Source organism: Corvus kubaryi, unplaced genomic scaffold (assembly GCF_017639235.1).
Source record: "Corvus kubaryi isolate FWS band 111438036 unplaced genomic scaffold, C.kubaryi_AGA036_p1.0 133, whole genome shotgun sequence".
In the NCBI taxonomy this organism is placed as follows: Eukaryota; Metazoa; Chordata; class Aves; order Passeriformes; family Corvidae; genus Corvus; species Corvus kubaryi.
In genome coordinates, this window is record NW_024580667.1 from 29,557,468 (window position 1) to 29,583,824 (window position 26,357).

General features: G+C 37.3%; 1 protein-coding gene across 1 annotated transcript in view; it reads right to left on the bottom strand.

The window, feature by feature from the left end:
• HERC2 (HECT and RLD domain containing E3 ubiquitin protein ligase 2) overlaps positions 1 to 26,357 on the bottom strand; it is a 104,874-nt gene that overhangs the window by 62,049 nt on the left and 16,468 nt on the right. Inside the window, exons 4-23 of the mRNA XM_042041265.1 lie at positions 23,483 to 23,620; positions 15,115 to 15,334; positions 13,364 to 13,464; positions 12,443 to 12,599; positions 11,531 to 11,641; positions 11,038 to 11,209; positions 10,281 to 10,454; positions 9,474 to 9,662; positions 8,721 to 8,872; positions 7,769 to 7,926; positions 7,209 to 7,322; positions 5,608 to 5,859; positions 4,513 to 4,706; positions 3,784 to 3,984; positions 2,931 to 3,159; positions 2,732 to 2,856; positions 2,158 to 2,336; positions 1,045 to 1,229; positions 514 to 669; positions 68 to 253 (exon numbers count right to left, since the gene is read on the bottom strand). Of these exons, the coding sequence (XP_041897199.1) occupies positions 68 to 253; positions 514 to 669; positions 1,045 to 1,229; positions 2,158 to 2,336; positions 2,732 to 2,856; positions 2,931 to 3,159; positions 3,784 to 3,984; positions 4,513 to 4,706; positions 5,608 to 5,859; positions 7,209 to 7,322; positions 7,769 to 7,926; positions 8,721 to 8,872; positions 9,474 to 9,662; positions 10,281 to 10,454; positions 11,038 to 11,209; positions 11,531 to 11,641; positions 12,443 to 12,599; positions 13,364 to 13,464; positions 15,115 to 15,334; positions 23,483 to 23,620 (3,393 nt within the window). The remainder of the gene's footprint in view (positions 1 to 67; positions 254 to 513; positions 670 to 1,044; positions 1,230 to 2,157; positions 2,337 to 2,731; positions 2,857 to 2,930; positions 3,160 to 3,783; positions 3,985 to 4,512; positions 4,707 to 5,607; positions 5,860 to 7,208; positions 7,323 to 7,768; positions 7,927 to 8,720; positions 8,873 to 9,473; positions 9,663 to 10,280; positions 10,455 to 11,037; positions 11,210 to 11,530; positions 11,642 to 12,442; positions 12,600 to 13,363; positions 13,465 to 15,114; positions 15,335 to 23,482; positions 23,621 to 26,357) is intronic.

Consider the following 26,357-nt stretch of genomic DNA (forward strand, 5'->3'; position numbering starts at 1 on the left):
TCATGAACAGTCACCACTCTTGTACAGCTACTTTATAAAAGCAGTCCAAATGCTACTAAGTACGTACCCATTATTCCTGGCCATGCTAAATCCTCATTGTCATCCCGTTCCTTTCCAGGGGCTAAGTGGTTAAATCTGTCTAGATGTTCCAGCAAGCCAGCTAACAGAGGGATAGCACCAGCTTCCTGCATTAATCCAGCATTTTTACTGAGGAGTAGCACTATAGAAACCACCAGTTCTGGAAGAAGAATGCCTGAAACAAAAAACACAGAAGATACTCACATTTAGTTCAAGTTCTACATTCATTGCATTGCAGAAGTAAATCACCATTAATATATTCTGCCTTTGACTAGTGTTGAGTACAAAGCTCTTGCCTTCCTCATTGAATTTTCCCTCCTTCTCTCCCATTAACCAAAAAATTAAACTGACTCCTTTGTAGCCATTTAGAACTTTCAAGAATGTCTTAAAATTCTGTGGAAGGGGAAGAAAGGAGGACAACAAGTAAAAACCTACCCGTTAAATCTCCATCCACAACACGAGATACTTCTGCAAAATGCCTATGACTAGTACAAGCAATGCTGGTTGCCACAGGAAGGATATCACCAATGTGCGTGCACAGAAGAGCAGTGTATTTCTTCAGTAAAGAACCAACACCTAAGAGGTCAGGACCTGTATAAAAATAGAGGAAGAGCGCAGAGGACCACCACATAGTCATATTTAAGACACAGACTTCAAAAGCTGACAAACTATTCTGGAATTATGCCACTCAATATTAGCACTAATTTAAGAACTCACGTAGTTTTAAAAATTTATAAAAGTTTATTCTCCAGATCCTATTACCTAACAAAAAAAAAAATTAACTTACAGAACACAATGTAAATAAACTACTTTCAAACACTGTTCAGACAAATTCAGCAAATAGGCTGACAAATGAGACAAGAAGATAAATTGAAATAAGAAAATGCTATCCTGTAAAAGTTACTACAGGAATACTTGGGGAGGGGTCAGAAGTTGTTTGCTTTTATTTTTAAAACCACTACTTACTGTATGTGTTAGGGACCTGGCCAACACAATCTGCTGGGTAAAGTTTGCTAACAAGTAGACGCTGAAAACGGAGCAACAGGTCCAGAGAAGCAGATCTCTCCTTGCTATAAAGTTCTTGGTCCATGCAGGAAGAAATGCGACGAGCAACATCTTTTAGTTTGGCTATTGTCTGTGAAGCGATGTTCCTAAGTGGTATAAAAGTACCACAGAGTACTTAAGGGGAGCTCAGAGTGAAGACAGTCCACAGTTCATGGGTTAAGATTTTGCAAAATTTTGCAGAAATATATGCAAAGTTTCTATGTAGAACTTCCACCCCTTTGGACCGTGGAACTCAAAAAGGCAATGGTTTTGTGGATACATTTTGGTTCACAGGATTTGTAAAATACCTCAAGTTTGTGTTTTGTAGTGAGTGATGACAAAAACCACAATCTGACAATCTTCACTGAGAGGCTGCAGTGAAAGTCATGACACTGCATAGCTCAAAACAGTTTCACTATTGATTAAATTACATGGTTGCCATCACAATTAAGTGAAAAAGTGCAATAAATTTCTTGGTAAACTCATAATTACTTCCTGCTTTACATGCTATATGTTAAGTAATCCTGTAGCTCCTCTGGCTGATATAAAGCAGCTTTGTTCTCAGCACCCTAATTGGTCATGCATTCACAATTCTCAGTTAAGAATTTAAAATTCAGGTTTCTTTCCCGCTTACAGTCTCCATGAGACAGTTCTAAATAAATAGGACAAAATATTCAGTTCTAAACAAATTTGTGGTGATTCTCACACTTTTTAAGGACAGTCTTTTAAACATTTGTCCTATATTTGGTACAAAAACTTTCAGATACTTCTACCAGAGAAGAAGTATCAAAATCCATAAAAGCAAGGCAGTCTTTCTAAAATTGGGTAATTAAGTATAGAACATTGCTCCTCAGCAAACATAACATAGCAGAACCACAGATAAGCTAGGAGAACGTTCAATATTTTGAATTCTGAGGAGCTAAAAATGCTAGAAGACTTTATTTGCTAACCAAAATTACCATCCTTTAGCTGACTAGTTCACAGAACATCTAAATACATCTCTACAAAAGTAAAAGACAAATTCAAAGCAATTACCTCAGTAACTGCTGAATTAACTGAACTAATGGTAAACTTTGTTTTCCTGCAGATTCATAGATTCCAGTGTTAATAAGGTCTTTGTCCAATGGAGTTCTGCTCCTATGAAGTGTTGATGCATTTGCCTCTTGTTCATCAATTTCTTTTTCTTTCTGTGCTTCTTTTTTTGCTTCAATATCCTAAAAAAGTAAATGAAGTTAAAGAAAACACACAAACCTCCACTATGATTATGAAACATTTTGTTAACAAGTATTCACAGTAACAAGATCAAGTTACTTTTACCTATGGCAAAATGAAACAGTTGCTACCAGACAAAATGTCTATTGTATATTCTGTAACAACCACATGGGCACACTTTTTAAAAAACAATTATAATACAAAAAGAAAGGCGAAGAGAGGGATGAAGGTGGCGAAGGTAAAAAAGAGTAGAGAAATTCCACAAAACCATGGTGGACACATGCCAGTAGCTGCTGCTGCACAGTTCACAACTGAAGGCACATTTACTCTGTGTTTATAAAAGCAACAAATCCAGTGCCCCAAGGAGAACCTGAACTGCAGAGCTGATGAACCATACCTGAATTTCTGCAGTAATAGCAGCGTTCAGTGCAGACTCTAAGCCTCCATCAGCCATCAAGCTGCCCACCAAGAGGTCAATCATGAATCTACGTCCTGGGCTGACATTCATTTCATTTCCTGAAACTACGAATGGAAGAAGCTAGTAATGAAGTCAAAAAGTGAGGCTTAAACAAGCAGGCTTCACTTTGAGGACCAACCTGCACTGGGTAGGAGCGCTGAGAGCGCCCTGGCGCGCTCCTCCGCCGTCGGCAGCAGCACAGACCAGCCGCTCTGCAGCACCGCTTGAGCCGCCGACTGCACTGTGTTAAGAACCCCAGCGTTGCTTGCCAATGTTACCACTGTCTGCTTCAGGCTGTTGAGCAGGATACTGCCCAAACCCAAGCCAAGGCATTCTGGATCCACCTGATGACTAATGGCAGCATGAAGCTGAAAAAAAAAAAAAGGCAAATTTTAATTAACAAATGGTATGAACTTGGTGGGAATGGGGGGGAAGTCGATCCTGGAGCAAGTAAGTTCAGTGACCAAGATACAAACTTTTACCTGCAAATCTGTAAAATTAAAGGGAAATTCTGGCTTGCCTACATACTGAATTTAAACCAATACTCAAAGATTACAAATGGTAGCTATAAGCCCCGAAGTTCTGCAGTAAACCTAAAAAATAACCTAAATTGTTTCTGCCTCACTACATCATGCTAGAAAAACCAGCACATTTTCAGTGACTGCCAGACACCAATTAAAGAGATCATTCACTTTTAAAAATGCTATTTAAAGTCCATAAAAATGCTCAAAATCTCTGAGTGAGTATACAAGGCTTAGTCCATTTAGGTATTGTTTTTATAGTTCATTCTTAATGAAACCCAGAAGCTGTCAAGAGGGAAAAAAAAAAAAACAACACTAGATGACAAATTATAAAATGATAGTGTAGTTCTTTCACTTTCTACAGCCAATAAAAGTGTTTTAAGGCACATTAAAGGTTACTGTTTCCATCCAAGCAGTTTAGTGAAAACATTCAGCTCAATGACTGCTCAAAGTGTAGGAAATTGGAGGTACCTGAAGTCTTAAAAGGTTTAATGTTGCCACAGCCATACACTCTTTTTCCTGAGGAGGGGGCCAGTCAGAGGATCCATCCATTCCCTCAGTTACTTGTCTCAGTAACAGATCCAGCTGCTCAAATGTCATGGGGCAAACATCCACCACAAAAGGTACCCGCAAGCCTACTGACCATTCTGAACACGATGACCAAGCAAAACTCTATAAATGGAAACAATACACAAAGTTCCACAGTCGGTTATTTTCTAAATATGACACTGATTACAGATAGGAGTGTAAAGCTAAATCTGCCCTCAAACAGCAATAGTTCATGTGGAAATAATACCAGCACAACCGTGGAAGAGAATACTCTACTTGCATCCTTGTAAACATACATAAAACCCTACGGATCCAGAACTCTCCCATCACATTTTCCAGTGTGTTGTCATACCCAGTCCAGATACCTTACTATTTGTGCCCCAGGAAACAACATGCTGACAACTCCTCCATTGCTGTACCACACAAAACAAAACAAGTAAATAGCTACTTCTCAGAACATCCAAGAGAGGGAAAGCTAATCACCCCTTTTCAGCAGAACAACCGCACAAGATTTTTTTTTTCCCAAAGCCTTCATTTACTCAGAATAAGAATAGAAAACGTCATGCAAGCACAGAAAGAAGGACCAGAATTAGAATACAGAACTAACCTCAGTGAAAGGTAAAAACCAAATCATTCAAAAATAAAACCTACCTGAGCAGGTCCACAAGCAATTCCAACAATATGCTTTGTGTCTAATCCCGGGAGAGCTGCGGGCTCTGGTTTAGTGATACGCAAAGTATCAAAATGCTGACACTGATCATTGCTTCCCCAGCTGTGCACTTCACTATCTTCAGTCAGTGCTAAACAATGGGTAGATCCAGCTGCCACATCTATCACTTTCTTCCCTGATAGGAAAGTTAGATATTGAAAATATAACTTGGATATTACAATCATTGACAGAAAAATAGCAGAAAGAAGGAAAACCATGCTAATTACAACCACGCTTAACTAGGAACATATTATGGACGTCAAAGAGTCTCATTTTTGCCTCAGTAGTGGCTTGGAAGAGTACAGCAAAGCAAAAACCAAGAGACAGGTAAGTATGAAAGTTTATAAGTTAAAAAAAATCTTCTACTTTGTGTGCCTTCTACATAGAAACCTTTTCGGGAAAGATTTTTTAAAAGATCTCCCCATCTATGATGAGAGACTGTGAAGTTATTTGTAGTCATTAGCTCAGTAGTTGTTCTCATTTAGATCATTCAACATATATGAATAATAATTTAAAGGAAAGACAGACCAATAAAAAATGTTTCTTCCTCATCATCTCCTACAGAACCTCAGGTTTCTCACAAAGGAAAGACGTAATTTTCATTCTGTTATGAACTAGTCAAAAGGCAAATGCAACTTTAATGACACTATTTGTTGTCTGTTATTTTCATTTATTCCATTCACCTGCCTTAATCTAATAATATATTTTATATATACTTATTTGCATGACAATGCAAACATACGTGCTTTAAATAAGCATTTCTGTGAACCTAATAAAAGAAAAGCAATAAGAATAATGAGAACACAAGACATGCAGCATTTAAAGCATAGACATAGTGTCTAAGTCTGCTAAAATCTTGTAGGTATAAATGCAGAAGTAACAGGAAATGCACATTATTACCTTTTTCAGTGCTACCAGCATAAAATATGACACAGTACATGGTATCATCACTCTTAAAGTTGAGTTCATTTGTGTCCCATAAAAAACTCCAACAGCAGTAAAAGGAACTTTGGAATATTTCCAGCTCTGATAATTACCTTTCAAGCCTTCCAGCAGTTTGGGATATCGAACATGCTCTTCCGTCCCATGCCCAAGTCTCTGATTGTCGCCTTTTCCCCAGGTGTAGACCTGGCCATCTTTGGTTAAAGCAATAGAAAACTGACTCCCACAGCGTACTTTCACAATGTCCAGATCTTGAAGTTTTTCTATCAGCTTGGGAGTTTTGCAACCATCACTGCCTCCTCTTCCCAGTTTTCCATAGTCTCCATCACCCCAAGACCACACCTGGCCTTTACATCAGGAGGAAAAAAAAAAAATAATCGCACTGCTTTTTCATGTAATTAACTCATCTGTTTTAACAAGTAAGTTCTTAAAAACCCGAGATTCTATAACAAGCACAGATTTTAAATTTTATTTTAAGAAAAGTAGTTCCAAATTAATTACTAATTGTTTGTGACAATAAGAAAGAATAATATTTGAAAAGCTTTCATGCTGACAAAACTGAACATAAAAAGTGCAACATAGAACATGCACTGAAAATCTGTTAGTGTATGGAAAGTCCTTCTTAAAAATATATGAAGCATAGGATTTACTGTAAATCAAGCAAATTAAAAACTGGTTTCTTTTATTATTTATAAGAACTTACAAAATGTTTTCCACATTAAATGGCCAAACTGCCTGTGAAGCCTATTTCAATTTTCAGTTTATATCATTCAAGCATTTCTCAAAATGAAATTAAATCACCACATCTATCATGTTCTTTTGAAATACACTACTAAATCTAAGTCCTGATGTAGGAACTTAGAAACAGTCAAGTCATTCTGCATCTGCAGTAAATAAAATTATAGTTCAAGAATGGTAAACCCATGCATGTACAAACAAAGTTTTGCTTTACATTCCGATGCATTTGTGTTCCCTGCTTGCATAAGCTAGTCCCCAAGTACTCTCATAAGCAATGGAAGCATGCAATGCAGAGACCAAGAGAAAAAAAAATGGATAAAATCTGGGTTTCCATTTCCTGCATGAGCAAACATTTGTTTTTAAATAATGCACATCATATTAACCAGCTGTATTTCAAAGGAACAATTAGCTTCCAAGAACTATCTGCTTTCTAAGAGATGACTTTAGGGCTTAACCTCACACAATGAAATGCAGGTTTTGAATCTATCTCATCCTAGGCACCTTGGTCAGGGACGTTGGAAAGATGAACTTCCATGCAGTTTCTCTTTGACAGTTCCAAAGGGTTAACAGAGACAGCTCTCCTATTCTGAATTCTGGCTCTTGTGACAACATGAGATATTTGCGCTTATACAGTAATGAATAAAATTTAGACACATGCACATATATGTATTATTTTGTGTGTCCATTACAAACTTACATGAAATATATACACCATAAATCAATATATTTGTATATTCATAAGGAACATACTGCGTATCTATGCATGGAAACACCTCTGCAATATTATATGCAAAATGTATAAATGTACATATTTAATTCCCCAGAAGGAATTTCAGCTTCAAATTCTTACAGAATTCAAGCCACTAGAAATAAGCATATCTGCAGTATAAACATCTTCAGAGTAAAAGGAAGGAAAGGTAAGCTTACTTAAAACTTTTAAGTTTTGTTTACCACTAACCATTTTCAGTAACTGCAAGAGTCTGAGCATCTCCACTCCCACACGACACATCAATAACTTTGAGTCCTTTCAGCCCCGTGACCAGCATTGGGATGGTCTGATCTTCACTGGAACCTTCAAAACAAAGTAGTTCTGTGAGAAGAAAAGCCCAGAAGGCCTGACAGGTTCTTTTGTTTGGTTTTTTTTGCTTTTTTGCTTTTGGATGTTTTGCTATGTGGGTGTAGGTCAGTGTTGGTTAGTTCTGTTTTTAGATTTGAGTGTCATGACTAAGCTCCCATAGGGTTTCTGAGACATCCAACATGGATTTAACCCATGAAATAGTCTTAGCTTCACGAGGAAAGGAACAGAGAACACCGCAGATTTTATTTCTCCACCCAATTGCTTACTTCCAGATAACTCATAGGAATTTAGTGGGTTTGAGACAATCCCTCCCGTAATTATTTCAATTCACATGAAGCCACAGAAGGTTCTCAAATCAGCTTTAGGTGGAATGGAAGATCATTTGTGACAGGCACTAAACAATTCTTTAATAACTTATTTGAAGATATCAACTAACTCACCATGACCAAGCCTGCCATAGTTTCCTCGTCCCCATGTATACAGCTCCCCCTCAGCAGTAATGGCTGCACTATAGGTGCTTCCACATGCAATATGAACAACATGTTTCCCAGCTTGCTTCCCAGATAAAGCAGATATCATCTTCGGTTCCTCCAGAGGGCTATTTAAAGAGAAGGTGACATATTTCACAAAAGGTGATTTGATAAGTAGTTGATAAAAGGTGTGACATGCTCATCATAATTGCTGCAATTCTACCTGCAAGCCTTATTATCAGTCTGAAGTAACAAAATATAAATAGAGCTACAAGCCAAAATTAAGGTCAAATTGTTCAACAACATAGAAACCACTGAAGGAGTATCTAACAACTGCAACTTCTGTTTCCAACTTAGTTCATGCAATGTTTTAAAAAAAATTTGTTGTTAAAAATACTACCTTTAATTACTGTATCTGAACAATTAATTTCATGACACTGATAACCCCTGTGTAGTCTCTCTTTTGCTTCAGAGGGAATTCTGTACTGGGGGAAGACACTTAAAATCTCTAAAATGTATTGATGTACACCCCCTATGCAGTACTGTTGTAGAAGACTGCTTCTACACAAAAGCAGGACAATAATGTATGGGAAAAATGACTGCATAAAAAATTATGACCCCGCTCCAACATGTGAGTCAACACTACAGAGAAAATGTGTTCTGGATTCATAAAACCATTAATAAAAGGCCTACTAACAGTGCTCACTGCTACACCCTCTACCTACAAGTATTTCAGAAAGCAGCATTAACAGAGAGCTGGGAATATTCCAGACAGAGAAAACACACAGGGAGAATGCAACCTCTGTTCAGTAACAGAGCCAAATGTCAAATGCTGAACATTGCTTATATACACAACAAAATAATTTTTACAATGAATTCAGAACACTTGCAAATAAATGTTATGATTATTTTTAATACATACACTGTATCCCCGTGACCTAGTCTTCCACCATCTCCACAACCCCAAGAGAAAACTTCACCATTTGCTGACAAAGCCAGATAGTGGTGCCCATCTGAATGTGCTGCTATCTTCACAATATTTCTGGAAGCTAGGCTCTGCACCAGCTGTGGTCCCTGCAAACGAAACAAAAGCAACATGCTTACAAAAACTGCTGATATTTTCCATCACATAACTAGGTACAGTTTTCCTATTTCCAGTTTTATCAAAACTTTGCTCTCAAATTAATGAGGCATGAAGAAAAAAAACGGTCAAATATGACAAAAGCAATGCTTTGAAGTTATTTGCTCCCATACTCATAGGTCTTCAGTGCATATGAAAATGGTGTTTATCTTTACAGGCTGAGTGACAAAGGCTTCTGTTACAGTGTATCTTTTTGAGAAACTACGCAGCTTGAACACAGTTGTATTGCAAAAGTAAAATCCATTTCATATCTGCCAATTTTGGAAGCTACCAAGGCCAGCATACCAATAAAAGCAATTATAATTGTATCCATAACCTCTAGCCTGATAGAAATTATAGAATCCACATGCATTTCATCAGATCAACACAAGAGACAAAACCCACTATTTCTGAAGGTTCAAATACAACAGTACAGAAAGCTCACAGAAATCAGCACATCTCCAACTACTCTCCTAAGGAATTATAAATATTTAGAAGAGCAGATTTATGAAGTAATACAGAACAGATTTTTAAAAACATGTAAAAAACTCTCACCAGAGTATCGCTGTTATATGCTTGTGTATAAACTCTTCCATTTCTAGATAATATCAGAAAACGTTTCTCTGCACAAGCAACCTGTACAACACCAAGGTTGGCCAGTCCTTCACATTGAATTGGACCGCTCACATTAGCATAATATTTCCAACCTATTAATCCCCAAGCAATGACCTCTTGCAGTGACCCCTAGGAAAAAAGAAATTCTGTAAGTACCAAATTTTGAAATACACAACTTAATAAAATCCACAGAGCAAATTATGTTTTAAACCCTTTTATGCCAAATATATTCACATCTGAGACTGTTATTCGTGCCAATAGTCAATAAAACCTACCTAATTGGAAGATACCAAAAAGAAGGACTTGCATGCATCATATTCAGGTCAGTCTGGTATTAAATGAGCTATAAATATCTACTGTAAGAGATTCAGAGATTCTTCAACTTGGAAAGTTGGCATTTACTTTTTTCTTTATTTTTTTAGTACGTCAGACCCCCGACATTTGTAAAGTCTGGTCTTGCGAATTTACTCTGAGAAACACAAGGAACAGCTCAAAGTATGGCAGAATTAGCCATAGAGTGGTAAGACAGAATGGTTCATAAACCATAAAATTGCACTCCAAGGCCAACTGAAAAAGGGCTGATGTAATAAAAGTTACCCATGTAAGACAAATTTCAGAACTCAAGGTTATGTTGTGAAAATCAGAAAGGAATTTGAAGAATCTTAAGAACTGTTTTCCTTGCATTCTGAAATTCAGTTATGCTTTCAGGGAAAACATCCTACTGTATTTGATATTGCAAACAATTACCTTATGAGATGTAGGAGAGCTACACTGCGGAGGCATACATGGGGTGGCAAGGCGGTCTAAATGGGCCATGATCACCACAGCTGTTTGTCTCAGATCAATCGCCAGCTCATTGTCCTGTGGCAAAGTCAGATACCTCAGAAAACTTTCATTTGGACTTAGAGGGTAAGTCAGAAGCTGGAAAAGAGAAAAGAGGAGTCAGAAAAGCATTCAAGGTGTATCTATGAGACTACACATAGAGACACATAATAAAGTTTAGACAAGATGACTATCTGCACAAGTGTAAGAGAAAATGAATTAACTCTGCACATCCTCTTTTTACATCAGAGAAAAATCTGAAACATGCATGTTGAGAAAATAGTCAGTGTATATAATAGAAAGTTACAAGCATGATAAAATTGATTTATTATGTTTTATCAACTCCTTTAATATTCACTAAGAGTTACATTTCAATTAATTTTAAACACAGAATAAAAACAATCCAAATATGCAGAAAACTTACTTAGCCACATCTAACTTCATTATCCCAACAGCATTAACTGTGAAACAATGCTTACCTCTAACCATGCTGTGACATTCTTTCCCCTACCTCAAGAAACTCAAATGTTCACATGAAAACCAAACAACCGTGGTGTACATAGATTTTACATGGAAAACACCACTCCCGGTTTTGTTTGGATAATTTTACGATTATTTTAGCCAGGCAAATGAAATTTGATTCCAACATAATGCCCCTATCAAATAATCCAAGAATAAGTACCTGAATCTCTTCCTCAGTATTGGGCATGTCTTTATTACATATTATACTCTGAAATCTTTGTAGCAAAGGTAGAAGGGGTGCACTTGTTCCCTGTGCAGATCGCTCATTGTCCGTTTCCCTCGTCCCATTATCCCAAAGTTGAAGCAGCAACATAACTGCAGACAACATTTGGCTGCAAGAGGGAATCAACATTTTCTATTAATAAGCATCCCTAGAAACACTGGGTTACGTTATCCATACAATTCCCTTTCTACATTTGGAAGTTTAGCAAAATCAGATGTCAGGGCTTTGTGTTTTAAACATATTAGCAAAATATAAAAAATGGATTTTGCAATCTAGATAGTATTAGGTATCAATCACCACTGCTTTAGTGAAAAGGTCCATATGCTTTGAACCACAATTATTACATTAAACCCAAATCCATGAAAACTGAAGACTGTCAGCCCATTCCAACGGACAGCGATGGTTAAAAATCAGTGTTCATGCTTCTCACCTTAGTGTACCCCTCTGCACTGCCAGTTCAAGCAATATGGCAAGTGCCAAGTGTTGGTCTTGCAAAGGAATGTTTCCTGGCCCCTTGGTACTGGGAGCTCCATGCACATCTCTATTTAAAAGTCAAACAATATACATTAACTAATAGAAAATAATACATAATTGCTTATCAAAAGCATCTACAGCACCCCAAGAACCACTAAACTTACAGAAAAATACTGAAGTGGTGATGAAAACAGCTGAGAAGAAAAGCCCACACATTCCACTGGATCAAGTTTTAGAGTAACAGCTAGGCTTTAAATATGCCCCAAGTTCTGCTATCTATCAACAGTTCTATTAAACTTGCTAAGAATATGAAACACATATTTTATATGTGAAATTCAAATATGTTTTTTATGTTTTATGATATTCACCTTAAGGATGTAGTTCCAGTATTGAAAAGAATTTCTAGTAACTACTGTAAAAAGGTAACCTGAAGCCTACTTAAATAACAGTGAAGAGCAGGGGACTGTTCCAAGTCCAGTGTTAGTGTATTTTCCCTCATGCACAGAAATCTGTATTATTTTACTGTACTTAATTAAGAGTGCACGTATACAATATTACCAAAGCATTCTTCTGCTTTGGTAATAATATTATTATTAATTACTTTTACATTAGTAAAACACAATTTTTTGGGTAAGTCTTCATGCAGTGATTGAGGATATTCCAATTCAGATTTTTCTTAAGCAGCTAAAATCATTAAATCATATTTAAAGAGCATCATTTCAATAGTTCATTAATTTTTTGCTCGCTTGTATAACAACATTAGAAAAGGAAGGAAATCTTTCCAATATTCTATAAATCATTATGTTTATACCATGGGCTTCTGAGAGATGCAAGCTTGCCATTTAAGAGCTGAAAAAAAGAAACTTACCCAGTCACAACAGACCTTAGGAATTTAGTAGCTCTTTCTACCACTTCCAGCCACACAGAAGATACAGTCCCTTCATCAAAAAGGGATGCCTCTGGTAGAGCTCGCAGTGCATCAAGTGATTCCTGTAACAATTCACTGCACAAGTCTGCATCTTCACCTAAGGAACACAGCAAGAGAAGTTAAATTCCCATCTTTACAAAAGTTAGAGAAATTGTTGTACACAACATTTTGCAGAGCTTTTTTTCAACACAAGATACAAGTTCCTTCCTACAGACAAAGTTCTCAATTTTCACATGAATATTTGACCACAGCATTCTGAAGAAATCTTCACCAAAAAAAAAAATAAAATTCAGAAAGGTGAAAACCCAAACCAGCTCGCTCATTCCACTATGCAGCCACTGAGAAAAGAGGTGAACTAGGGCTGGCTGGACAGAGTAAGCCCACACTTGCCATCTGACCAAACAGTGCAGACTGAGACAGGCAGGTTTAGTGGCACAGGGAACAATTCTGCCAACCTCTGCAATTTGACAATTGCTGACAAGTACACAAACTAAACACAAGCTTCACACTCAAAACTTTTTCTAAGCTGCTACTATCATGTAATAATACAGTGACTTGACCTTGTCTGAAGAATAAATCCAACTTTTCTAAAATTGAGCATTAAAAATACATGCTTTTCATGAAATCCCAACTTACCTTCCTAAGCATAAAACATCCCAGAAAAACATAACATTGATACTGGCTTGGGTGGCTTTGATCAGCAACAACATTGTTGGGCACAGTATCACATAAACGCAATTATGCAAATCTATCATTTATAAACTTATAGTTCTATGCAAATATTTAACACACACACAGGCTTTACTAAGTCAACTGGCTTCAAATGAAAAATATATTCAATATGCTCAAGAGCAGACCTACCTGACCTCCAGGCTCTACGAAGGAAAGCAAATGCAAATGAAAGTGCTGCTCGGGATCCAACGCGTGCAAGTCCTTCTACACCTTTGCCAACAGGTCTTGAGCTAAAAAAAAAAATTATGTATGAATAGTTTCAATAACTCTATAGAATAATAATACATATTTATGTTACACTTATTTTGTATAACTTACATATTCAACAATTTTATAATTTAGCCATATGCAGGCATATACAATTACACAATTTTTATTTGTAAAGAAGCATAACTGTATCTTGAGAAACAAGGTGGACAACATCAAAACATCAGCAACCAAAGTTCAACTTCAACCACTTCAAAGAACCAATTCAACGTCCAATATCAAAAAGCTTCACAGAGAAAAATATAAACCAGACTGGCATAATAGGCTGCCACCAAAAAAATGCCCATAGTTACTCAAAGCAAAATTATGATGCTTTACTAAAGATATGCAAACATAAGGTAATTCATGTACTAATTATTTACTCGGGAAGTCTGTATTTTTAGCTAGTTTGGACTGCATAAACTAAGCTTACAGACTTTTTAAAATTAATCTTTAATTATTGATAATTAATTCCACCCATTTTTTCACTTCTTATCTTTCTATTCAAGTGTCAATGCTACAAATCTCTCTTTGCAATTTCTGTACTTGTGTGGTTAAGGAAGACAGATAGCTTCAACTTTTGGCAATATCCACTGGACTTAACATTCATTTCTGTTAACTTCTCTTTTCATGCAGACAATCACACTATTTTAAGTAAGCTCCCCTTTGTAGTCAGCAACAGGAGATGCCCTACTGCTTCCAACACTGAACCACCAAGTCTATTTTGGTATGTTGTGAGATTACAAAGAAAGTGAACTGCTTAGGACTTTTTCAAGAAATTATACTTGCATTTTTAGCAATCTGATAACTTAAAGATATCAGTGCTCTTTTTAATCAGAACTGAAAAAAAATTTCAAGAGAACAGTCTATTCAAAGAAAGACATCCTTGTCAGAACTCCAATTCCATAATAGCTAGTTATGATATCTTACTTACATTCTCTTTTCATATCTGAAGCTAGAGACAACCTAACAAAAATTTCCCAAGCCAGATTGCTTGCTCTGTCAGACAGCTACCGAACACTTTCTTTAATGCCTTATCTAATAGATTTTTCTATTTTTAGGTCTAGATAGCTATCCAGACATGAAAAGTAATCAGATAATTCCTTGTTCAGTTCCTTCTCTTGAAATAGCTCCCTATAAAATGCACAATTACATCATTTCTCACCCAAGCCAAGGTTCTGTGTTCTGCTTTTATGTATTTGTATTTTTTAATTTATGTGCTTTAACTGAGCAACTATTGACAAAAATACATTAATGTTATTGAAATTATGTAATTTCCATTAGCATCATTTCTGAAATAGACTTCCCCATACTTTCTAGCTGAGTAGAACAAAAGAAATACTTCAATAAATGTATACTTATACCTCAAAGTTTAATATCTACAGCAATGTATTACAATAAAAACCTACTAGTACAGAGACACTGTAAGAAAGCACCAGGCAAGGAGGAGGACTGATGGCAGATAACACCACTTAATATGGTAAAGCCATCTTAAGAAATAAGAAGTTTCTTTACCGTTAATGTTTCACAAGGAGGAATAAATCACATTAAGCTCTCACAGACATAGAAAGGTTGATAACCTTTCTATGACTTTTCTAATGGATTAACTTGTTCATGGAAGTGTTACTTACTACCTTTTCTTATCCACAGCAGGCAGAGGAACGCTACTGCTTTTCCACTTTACTTTGACGTTCTCCTGAAGAACTGCTCTGTTCAAAGCAATGAAGTATCGTTCCAGGATAACCAGCCTCTGCTTTAGCCTCATAGCTGAAAGAGCTGTTGTTGCAGTTTGTGTGGCCAGAGCTTGCTGTTCCTTCACTAGTACATGAAGGCACTCCTTCAATTCATTCACATCTGAGAATCAAAGACAGATATCATTTTATGGGCATTCATCTTTGTTATATCCAGTACCAAGAAAAATAAAGACCACTTGAAAACCGTAAACTGACCAGAAGTCTGAACCCCCTGTGAAACTCCCTGTTTCTATACTGAATGCACACGGTACAACATAAATACAATCAAACACGTGTTTAGACAAAGGTTATCATCAAAACTGCTTTTGTCTAAACATATCTAAACCTTCATATTTCATGTCTGAAATTAAAACATCACAGAAAATATTTATGCACTCCAAAAAAACAAGTTAGACAGCAAATCCTTATCATCATCCAACCTCAGAATCTGACTTCTCTTAAGTGCAGGCAACTCCCTTGCAAGTCCCCACAAGAATATGCTTTCATTTTGCACCCAATACACATTATCTTAAGTTTCTCAGAAGTCATAAAACAACTCTCAGAAGCTCTAGGATCACTGCAAAGAGCTGCTACGCTTCTGAAACAAATAATGTCAGAAATTTAAGATGCTTTCAAGTACTATTAGCAAATAAAACATCTGACTTATGTACCAGTGCTAGAATATTAATTTTCCCTTTCTTTCACCAGAGTAAGGATGCACCAGCCCAAAGTCCTAGTAATCTAATAACAGATGGTAAAGTACAGTGTTAAAAACAACAACACAAAACCACTCTAAAACAAAAATTTGGAAACTGTATTTTTATATACTCTGTAGCTTTAATTCCTAGGACAAATATCAACAAAGTACATTCCTAAAGGGGTTCTTTTCTGTCCCTTCATTAACAGTCTGATCACTGAGCCACCCCACTCTGCTTTGCACTGCATTACTACACTTGTCCCTAAGCCAACCACAGCTTGCCTGGCAGCTACACAGAAGTACCTTTGTTTTAAATGACACCTGACTAAGGAGTATGAAAAAAACATGTCTGCATATATGTAAGAAACAGCTTGTGAGAAGACACTTCAAAAAAAACCAAAACAAAACAACCCCAAAACTATACAAAACCAACACAAAACCAACATATTTTTTGGAACAAGTGCCTCCAAACTAGAAATTTTGGACACACATTTATGGTAGTCTCTATGGTCAAAAATTTTACCTAAGGAGGTATAAAACCTTTTTTGCAGCTGTAACTGTAAAAAGTATTTCAAAGTTTTGTCCCCACTTTGCAACGCATCTTTGTGTTCCCAGGAAAGAATTCAAGCAACCCTCTCTGCCACTGGATCACGTTGCATAGTCACTTAAGGTTTGCTGTCAGCCATCACCCCAGGCTGTTTTCAACATTGCTACTCACATTTCACCATTTCATAATGTGTTAGATTCCTTTTCCTGAGGCAATTCACATCTTTCCACCTGACTACGAGGGACTTAATTTTTCAACAAGAAAGATTAGATTAAAAACTGTTCTTTGCAGTCTAGATGAAAGCAATAGCAGCAATTATACATGCTGACTCAAACTACAAGAAATCTGGCAAAACCAACAAGAAATTTGACAAAAAGCCACACCATCCTTTATTTTAGCTCCACAAAATTTCCCAAAGAACTCTGTAGCACAGAGCAAAAACACACAAAAAAACCCCAAAAACCATCTAGCAGCGCATACTTCAGAGTACCATAACAGAACATAGTCAATATTGACATCCCAGTTTCATGATCCCTCTAAGCAAACCATCCAAAGACATAAAAATCAGGACTTTTCTCCTCCCTTCCTGAACACTAAAGTCCTATCAACCTCTACATACCACCAGGCTACAACACCGAAATACAAAATCACCATGCTCTCTTCTTCACAAAGAGACTTTGCTTAACACTGTTGGTTTTGACTAATAATTTTATGCTGCAGATTCATTTCCCAAATTATGGTCTCATACATCCATAGGAAAAGCAAAGAAATAGTCAATGAAGAAAAGAGAAGGCACTTTAACACTTACATTTGGGGAAGAGAGTCCATGTTTGGTGCTACAGAAAACAAGCACTGGACAATAGACTCAGCAGTCTGTCGAGTAATACAGAACTACAGCATTCATCCTTCATTCCTGCCTGGCAAGTTACTCAATTGTGGAAACCCTCTAAAATTGTTTCTGAGAGTTAAAGACTTAGCTGAAAAAGCCCTTCATTTCAAAACACGACACTTATGAAACATCCATCATGGGGACTACAAGAAAGAAATACTTAGGACAAGCAGAGACCACCTAACCACCAATCCTCTAGCAATTACTTTACAGAGAACTTTCCCTGAAAGTCTGCAACTGCATTCCTTTCAAACCACTTTTGATCAGCCACAATGACATCCAGGTGTTACATAAATTAAGCAAGATTAAATTTCTTGTCAGCAGAATTGCCTTGTTAAGGTTTAGGGTTTGACATGTTTCAATCATCTCAGACCTAGGGGGAGGTTAAGAAAGCTGGGGGAGAAGGATGTGCCTTCACAATTACAAAAGGCTACAATTTTAGGAAGGCTTTCTACCAAAATTAAATAATTCTGCTCATAAATACTTTATATAAACTTCCTTAGTATTTCAAGAATGCAAAACAAAGTTCATATACAAAGTGTAGTAAAGGCTGGAACAGGTTATAGTATCCTTGTAACTCAGACATCTAAAAACTGAACCAAGGACTATCTTGTTTTATTAAAAGTAACACTATTTAAGTGAGATATATCTATACACTTCCTCACTTTAAATCTTCTCTTATTCCATAAGTAAATTTATCTTTACAAAAAATTTAGTTAATCTTTCAAAATATTTAAATCCATCTGGGAATCAACATGGTGAAACTCATTTCAATAAACCCTCAAACCTGCACAACACTTGTTACTGATGAACTGAACTGTCTAATGAGAGAATAGCTTATTAATAGTAACGATTCAAATTTCATCTGAGAAGGTTACAGGGAACTCTAAACAAAACTGTTCACATGTCACTTCACCAGGCCTTGATGCTCACCATCCATTGCAATGCTATGCTTTGCCAGTTATTCTGTGAAGGGTGGAGACATTATTTACCTAATCTGCACCTGCACTGTAGGAGTTGGAGTCATACCACACCAGTTTAAATTCTCAGACCACCATAAGCAGAATACTTGTTAACTGGCAGCTACAGTCAGGTATGTTTCTGGATGCAGTAGAGATAGGTAAGGGTTTTACCCTCTTCTGTTAAAATTTATCACATCTCTCCCTCCCTTCAGCGAACAATGCAACTATGCATCTTCACTTCTTAATTCCTCCAGCCCAGAGTTCTCCACATTAGAAGGAAAAACACTGGAATTGTTTAACCCAGCCTATTTGACAGAACAGCGCTAAGAAGTGACATGTTATTTAGATATTTGAGCAAAACAGGGGACAAAACAAGCAGCTGAAGACAGCAGCTTCTTAAACCATCTCAGCCACAGCCAGAACACTAACCTGCCATGAGCCTAAGATAGGTAGCATGTCCAAAGGCATGTTTGCTCCTGTTTTAGCAGCACAAAGAAATAACATGCTTTGTGGTTTCTTAACATCCATTTCATTAGCTCTTTTAGGGAATGCCACAGGCTTCTGACAGGTAAATTAGACACCTTAAAAATGCCAATACCAGACTGAAGTATTTCAAGGTTGACTAATAAACTTTAGTAACAGCAAATATAGATGTTGGAGTGTGGAGAGATTTCAGACTTGGAAACACATTTCAAGCAGAATTTGGCATGAAACTACTGTTATAATGAGTACACATTCCTGTCACCAGCAGAACTAATGTGCTCTAATTTCCTAGAGAATTTTATATTTTGTCTTCTCTTTCCCTTTCCACTACACACTACTTCCATTGGACGAAGAGGAGATAAAGGATGCAGTTGGCTTGGCTTAACAGGCTTCTAATGACCCTTCAAACCTCTAGAATGAGCAAATTCAAAAATTAGAGGGAAGGACAAAAATGCAATCACATACACATAATTTCCTTCAGAAACAAAACCATAATAGGCTTTCAATGTTATTTTATACCAACAAAGAATATAATGCCTAAAGGGCATTTAGCTTTTAGCTTTCTGCTGTCTGCTCCCCTGTTCAAAAGATGAACAACATCAGACTTCAACTTATTAGTATTCAGCAGGAGAAATATTGATCAGCTGCATGTGCATTCAGAATGCAACTCATTTTGTGGCTGGGCGCAGGAGGACAGTGAAGGGTCTGGAGGGGAAGCCTTAAGAAAAGCAGCTGAGGACACTTGGTTTGTTCAGCCTGGAGGAGACTGAGAGGAGGCCTCATTGTGGTTTTCAACATCTTTGTGAAGGGAAGTGGAGGGGCAAGTACCAGTCCTTCACTCTTGTGACCAGCGACAAGATTCACAGATATGGCGCGCAGCTGGGTCAGGGGAGGTTTATGCTGGATATCAGGAAAAAGTTTCTCACTCAGAAAGTGGTTGGGCACTGGAACTGCTCCCCAGGGAAGTGGTCACAGCGCCAGCCTGAGTTCAAGAAGCATTTGGACAATGCTCTCAGGCACATGGTGTGACTATTGAGGTGTCCTGGGAAGGACCCAGCGTTGGACTTGATGATCCTCATGGGTCCTTTCCAACTCAGCGTATTCTATGATTCTCTGATTTTCAAAGTTTTAGATCATCAGTACAACTTGCTTGAATTGATGCTCTAGTACTCATGAACAGAACAAAATAGCAGGCATTTGAATTCCTGTGTGTGGGTAAAGATACATACAAACACATACACTCCTTAAGGGCATAAACAGCAACCAAACATATGTGGAGCTGGACAAGTGGTTTCAAGCTGTGGTGGAAGGAACAGGGTAGAATGATGATGCAAAGGCAAAAAAAGTAAAAGAAAATACAGGGATGAAGGAGCTCTGAGAAAAACAGGGGAGGTCAAATTTCATCCTTTGACTCAGCATTTCTAAATCTAAACTTGAAAGTATGGGTCAAGAAATTTGATAAAAGCTGAAAATATCACAACAACGAAGGCTAAAAGGTTTTTTCAGTGTCATGACTACATTTTAATTACTTCTGTACACAATGTAAATTTAGACTTAATCATGCAATTAAAAGCCCCTTACAGGATATAAGTTCTGCCTATCTCCTCTCACAACACAAATGCAGGAATACAAGTGCACTTGGTAATGACAGGCATCTCAACAAGCTCACTGAAATCACATGATTAATTTTAGCCTTGCCTCTTCAGTAGTGCCTATAAAGCATTTGATGCAATCAGCTGTACTAACAATATCAGAAAAATAAGATGCAACACTGTCTGTGAACAGTTTGATTCAATACAGCCAACCTTAAGCATATTATAACTAAGAAAAAGAAGCCCAAGAAGATGAAATACTGCTCTATTTTCTGTAGGCTTTGAACAAACTTCAAAGGGTTTCCTCTTTTTTTTCCCCATACCTAGAGCTGAACATCTGGACTTCAGATCACATAAGTGGTTAAAACCTAAATATCTTCAGAAAAGAAAACTGATGAAGGTAGTAAACCAGGATTTTTAGGAAGAATCAGAGGAACTGCTTTATGAATGTACTGGTATGAATACAATAGGCGGAAGATGTTTTAAGGGAGTATTCATGTCAAAAAATGGATAGCTCAAAAGTGGTATCATGAAAGAGCTGAATACGAAATGGAAGAACACTAAAATGCAAAAGAGAAAGAAAAAAAAACACCTTAAAGTCAAATAATGACTTACACATCTATTTATTATTATCTTATGTATTCTTACAGTACTTGGAATAGTAAGACCCTTACCAAAAAAAAAAAAAGAAAAAAAGAAATAAACTGATGTTTTTGCCCTATTCTGACAGCACAGTCATCTCAGCGTAAATGAGACCTAGAGAAAGCATTTTGCTTCACTGAACTCGTGCCACGATGACAAAACAAGCATGAAGCTGAGGGATACATAAAGTACTATTTCTCAACACTTTTAATGAACAGGTTTTTCTCTGTGCTCTCACAATCCCTTAGCCCTCATGGGGGAGGGGTGTCACAAGGCCCACTGACCTAGATTAGCCTGTTGAAGTTCAACACCAAGATCCTCCACACGTGGCAAACTAAGATTGTATTACAGCACTTCTAAAACATGGATATACAGTGTCTAATATCTAGTTACTATTTTCATAATGTAAGGCTGTAAATCATTAAACTCAGGAGAAATACTTCAGTGTATTGACCTGAGACACTGACTTTAAATGCCTCTTCAGTTCTATTTGTAACATAACTTCAAATCTCCATCTCCAAATTATACCCTACTTGTAAAGGAATATAAACCATAAATGAAGACATAGTAAGTCTTTAATTCTTACTTGATCAGCAATGACATATTTAAGAAACAATTCTCCTTTTTAAAATTTCCTTCATGGTTTTGATAAGGAAATGTTTAAAAGTTTATTTTCCTGAAGGATAACAGAAGAAATGCTTAAAACAGTTCTCATTTTATGAAACATTAACAGAAAGCGTCAAAATGGAACTGATTCTGTATAGTTTTTTCAAAATTAATTACCAAGCCACAAAAACTAGGATGGCTCAAAAGACAGCTGTTAGCTATATTTCTGAAAAATGCAAAACAAAAATTAACAAGGTAACCTACAATCATGAACAAAAGCCACATTTGCAGTTTATTTATACAATATAAACGGCAAGCGTATTCATAGCACCATTTAAGGATTTCTGTCACAGCTAGGTGACACAAACAAGCACAAATGGTAACAGAGACCAAGGAATACGAATTTAATTCTTCAAATTATAAAGTCTTCAAAGTTATTTCTAGAATAAGAACCCATACATGCAGCAATAAACCATACTATATATAAGCACTGAAAGTAACTACAAGACAGTAAGCTATTTCTTTCTGAAAATTCCAAACACACATACATCCTTTTTTTTTCTGAAAAAACACTTTCTCAATTTTTTAAAAAATAATTGGAGGGTGAGCTTAAAGGCCAAGTCTTGTCCCAAACACTTTGGTCACCTGGAAGAAATTTGGTAAGATACTTGACATTTAGATTATCATTTTGTAAAATAGTTTTATTTTACTTTTCAGCAAGACACATTAAATAAGAATATAAAACATAAATAATGTGACCTTCAGCTCACATCTCTTCAATACATTCAATTCTCGCTCCCTCTTCCACGGTAGTGGCAATTCTTATCATTCCTAATATACTGCAAGATTCTGCCCCACTACCTGAGTGACAGCAAATCCATCTGTCCTCCTGTCCTTAAGGAAAGGGAGCAAGCAGGCTGGCACAGAGCAGAGGACAGCAGACTGGCAGCTGACCTGTGGCTCAACAGAAACAAGTATCTCCCCTAGCAAACACAGCTACACAGATGCAGATTCTGGCACTGAAGAGATAATACTTTTCCCAGGGATATTCAAGTGCTTCTGGGTGAGGGGAAAGGACAAGTGGCACAACAGATGTCTCTGAAGTTTGTACATGCCAACATCGGAATCAGGCAACATCATGTACCAGGAACTGTAAAATAAACTACTGAACTGAGGCTTCTTCTGATCTGCTATTTTTAAACATGGACAATTTTAGACAATGAACTGCTGCTCTACAGTAACAAACAGCCACAAACTTCAGCTGGCTTCAGTATCAAAAGCAGTATTTCATAGACCCCTACATGAAGATGTGAAAACACAAACTGCTTTTCCACTGCTACCACTGGTGCAATTACTGTCAGCAAAGGTCACGACAAACAGTTAACTGAACCAACCATTTCAACCTTCCTCCCATGATTCACACAAACCTATCTACCAGACCATGAAACCAAAGAGAAAAATCACCTATTATATCATTACTGCCTGCAGAAAATCCAGGCTTCAGAAACTAAGCAATTTTTTTATAATGTCTGCAACTGAAAAGAAATATTCTGAAACATTGGAACTTTTCACTGTGTAACTTCATTTATTCCAAGTCAGTCCGTCATTCCTTCAAGCAGCCTGAAAGGGGCAAATTGACTCTTCGAGTCAAGAGTCTAATTAAATCTGAAATTAATTACAGCAAATGTTTAATTTCAATCACAGTTAGCCACTTACTCAACTTATTTCACTAACCTAGCAGATGCATCAGTCAGCAAGCACATGTGATACAAATACTTCCTGATGCTACAAAAGTAGTGATCAATATAGAATATGTAATGTCAGTGACAATGACCAAAACAGCTGTAATACCTGGTTGTTTACCCCACACCCAACTCTCAACAATCGATTTGGCCCTGTAAGTGGGCAGTGGAGTCTCTTCTTCATCCTTCTTTTCTTTGTCGTTTTGCTCTTCTTTCTTTGACGCAGTTTGGCATTCAGTGCTATCATCTAAAGAAAACAAAAGGGAGGGGGGAAAAAAAAAAGACCAGTTAAACTACCTTCAGTTCAAGCTGGGATTCAGGTCTAGATTAGAAATGTAAAGGTGAAATCCCCAGCCCACCAGCTGACAGAAATATAGTCTATCATTAAGAGAACAGGGTGGGGGGAGGACAGTTAACTGTCACAGGTGCTGGGTCTCATGTTACATTTCGTAAGACAGTGACCTTACAATCCAGAAATCACTTCTATAACCTCCTCAGGATGATGAACATCTAATATAGATACTATCCTGTAAGACTTGCAAAGGATTTGTAATACACAGTACTGCAAAGGAGGCACTTTGAGTCAGACTTTGCTCCCAACTATTCCTATTTCTGTAGTATTTACTTGCTTTTATATTCCATTTCCAACAAAATAAAAAAAGACAGCAGTAGCCTTAATTTCAAAATCAAGAAGAGCTATATATTGGCATTTACACTAATTTTATGCAGCAGTATGTCAACATCTGTAAAATATCTAGCATCTTAGTAATTACTAGCAAGTAATGAAAATAATTCCACCATTTTCTGCCCAGGCAACAAACACCACGTGCAATCCTTTTGAGACCACTTTCACAAAGACAGAACACAGACATTAGTCACTTACCTCCGTAATCAAAGGCTGCATGAAAGTCCCAATTTCTAAACACAGTAGAACTAGACAGCTGGAAGTTTCTCCTTATTTATACTGGGAATATGGATTTCCATATCCATACCTCCAGTCAGTTCAATGCATAAGACTGCATTGCAATTGAGGGACACATGGCCAACTACTTTCCTCACCCTGACCTTCTTTTCAAACCATACCACTCAGAATTTCTGAAGTCCAGCATTTGAAACTTATCCATGAAGAGTTTAGTTCCAGTCATTTTTACCTGGCTCCTAAAAACTGACCAATCCCTCATTCCTATCTGCCAATCTAGTCCACAGACTCCCTCCCTAAATGTCCTGGCCACAACATGAAAGATAATCACTAGTATTTTGTCTTCTTTCCTCTCTCACCCCACACACGCTCCAAAAAACCTGCATTTGTACCAGCATAAATCAGAAGAAAAGAATAATCAAGAGGTTCACATCAGTAGCCAGACACAGAACATCTGACTGCAGCCTGCCTCACACTCATAGAGTGAGATCAAAGGCTCTCATTACCTCAGAACGTACAAAATACACCTATCACAATGTACAAAAGCATGGAACTGTTCTTTCCATCTGGCCTGACAGAAAATTAATGCTTAATCTGGTTGGAACTGGATCTGTGATTGGCTCTTCGTTAACATTTTTTTAACTGGAGACAATAGCACCTCCTAAAATAAAGCTTTTTGGGGGAGCCTTAATTACACAAATTTTAAATTAAAGCCACTGTTTCCTAACCTATAACTGACACTAGTGCTCAGGAGGTGCAAGATGAAGACTGAAGAGCAGGAAGAAAAGGAAAGAAGAGGAGACGTTAATTGCAGTATCCATGATGGGGCTGAGACTGTGGGCCAAGGAAGAGATAGGAAAGTCACTTGAGAACAGGAGAATGCAATTTGTATATACCTCTTGTAAGTGGCAATCGGAGAACGTAACTGCGTCCCCCAAACACTGAGGAACAACCTATAAGTCACTAGGTTTGATAACAATGTCCAGAATGTGATGTAATCCAGCTGTTTCTATTCAAACGCACATGCAAATAACACTGAAAATACAGAATCCATTATAGACCATTAAAGGACCCTGTTCAGCCCCAGTGGTTCAGAGTATTTCCACAGTAACACCATAATCTCACTGTTTCTGCACTCACCCACACGTCTAGAGACACACTTTTCAGGGTCTGGAATTTTAGTTAGTGGGTAGAAGGGTGCTGTGCCAAGATACTGTTTTGCAGGCAGCTGTAGGAGAACTTGTTACACTTATTAACAGAACCTTGGCAAGGGATGACAACCAAGGGCTACGAACTTAGTCATTTTGTCAAACTCCTCACTGCAAATGGAGAAGATCCCAATCCAGGTGGGAACTCAAGCTTTTTATGTAATAAAAACAACCCTGACATGTAAATCCACATTGTCTGTATGAACTGAAAAGAGGAACAGTGAGAGAAAAAGTGGGAAGCAGATGAGCTAAAAATCACATTAAAAGACCATGTCAAATTGTTCCACAAAGATGGTTCACTATATTTGCAAAAAAACACTTGTCGCATAACAGACAAAGCTGGTATCAGTCTAGACTGAAACCAGCAACACAGACATCATAATTGTGGAAGTTTTGTTATGCTTCATGAAAGATTTTTAAACAGGGAGACCCAAGGAGTTTTCAGAAAGAGGGGCATGGAGGAGAAAAATCTTGAGCAAAGCCAGAACAGGCCAAAGTAACAAGTAGTAAGACAGTTTTCAAAATAGTGCATGCAAAAATACAGTGCACTGCATCAGCATGATTTAACTTAATTTTGTGAATATTGTGGTGGGGGAAACAACTGCGTAACATCTCCCTGAATGAACTTTCTCTTCATTATGTTTTACTTTACAGCCTTATGCTTCCATGCTGAGGCAGGTAGGCATAGCCAGTCAAAACTGAGCAACTGCAGAAACCGTTCTCAACTAGAAATTAGCTCCCAAATCAAAGCACAGTAGCTCACCATGTGTGCACCATCTCGCACAGCCATAGCCTAATCTGGTACAAATGGAGGATAAAAAGGAAGCACTAAAAATGGAACTTACATTTCATAATCC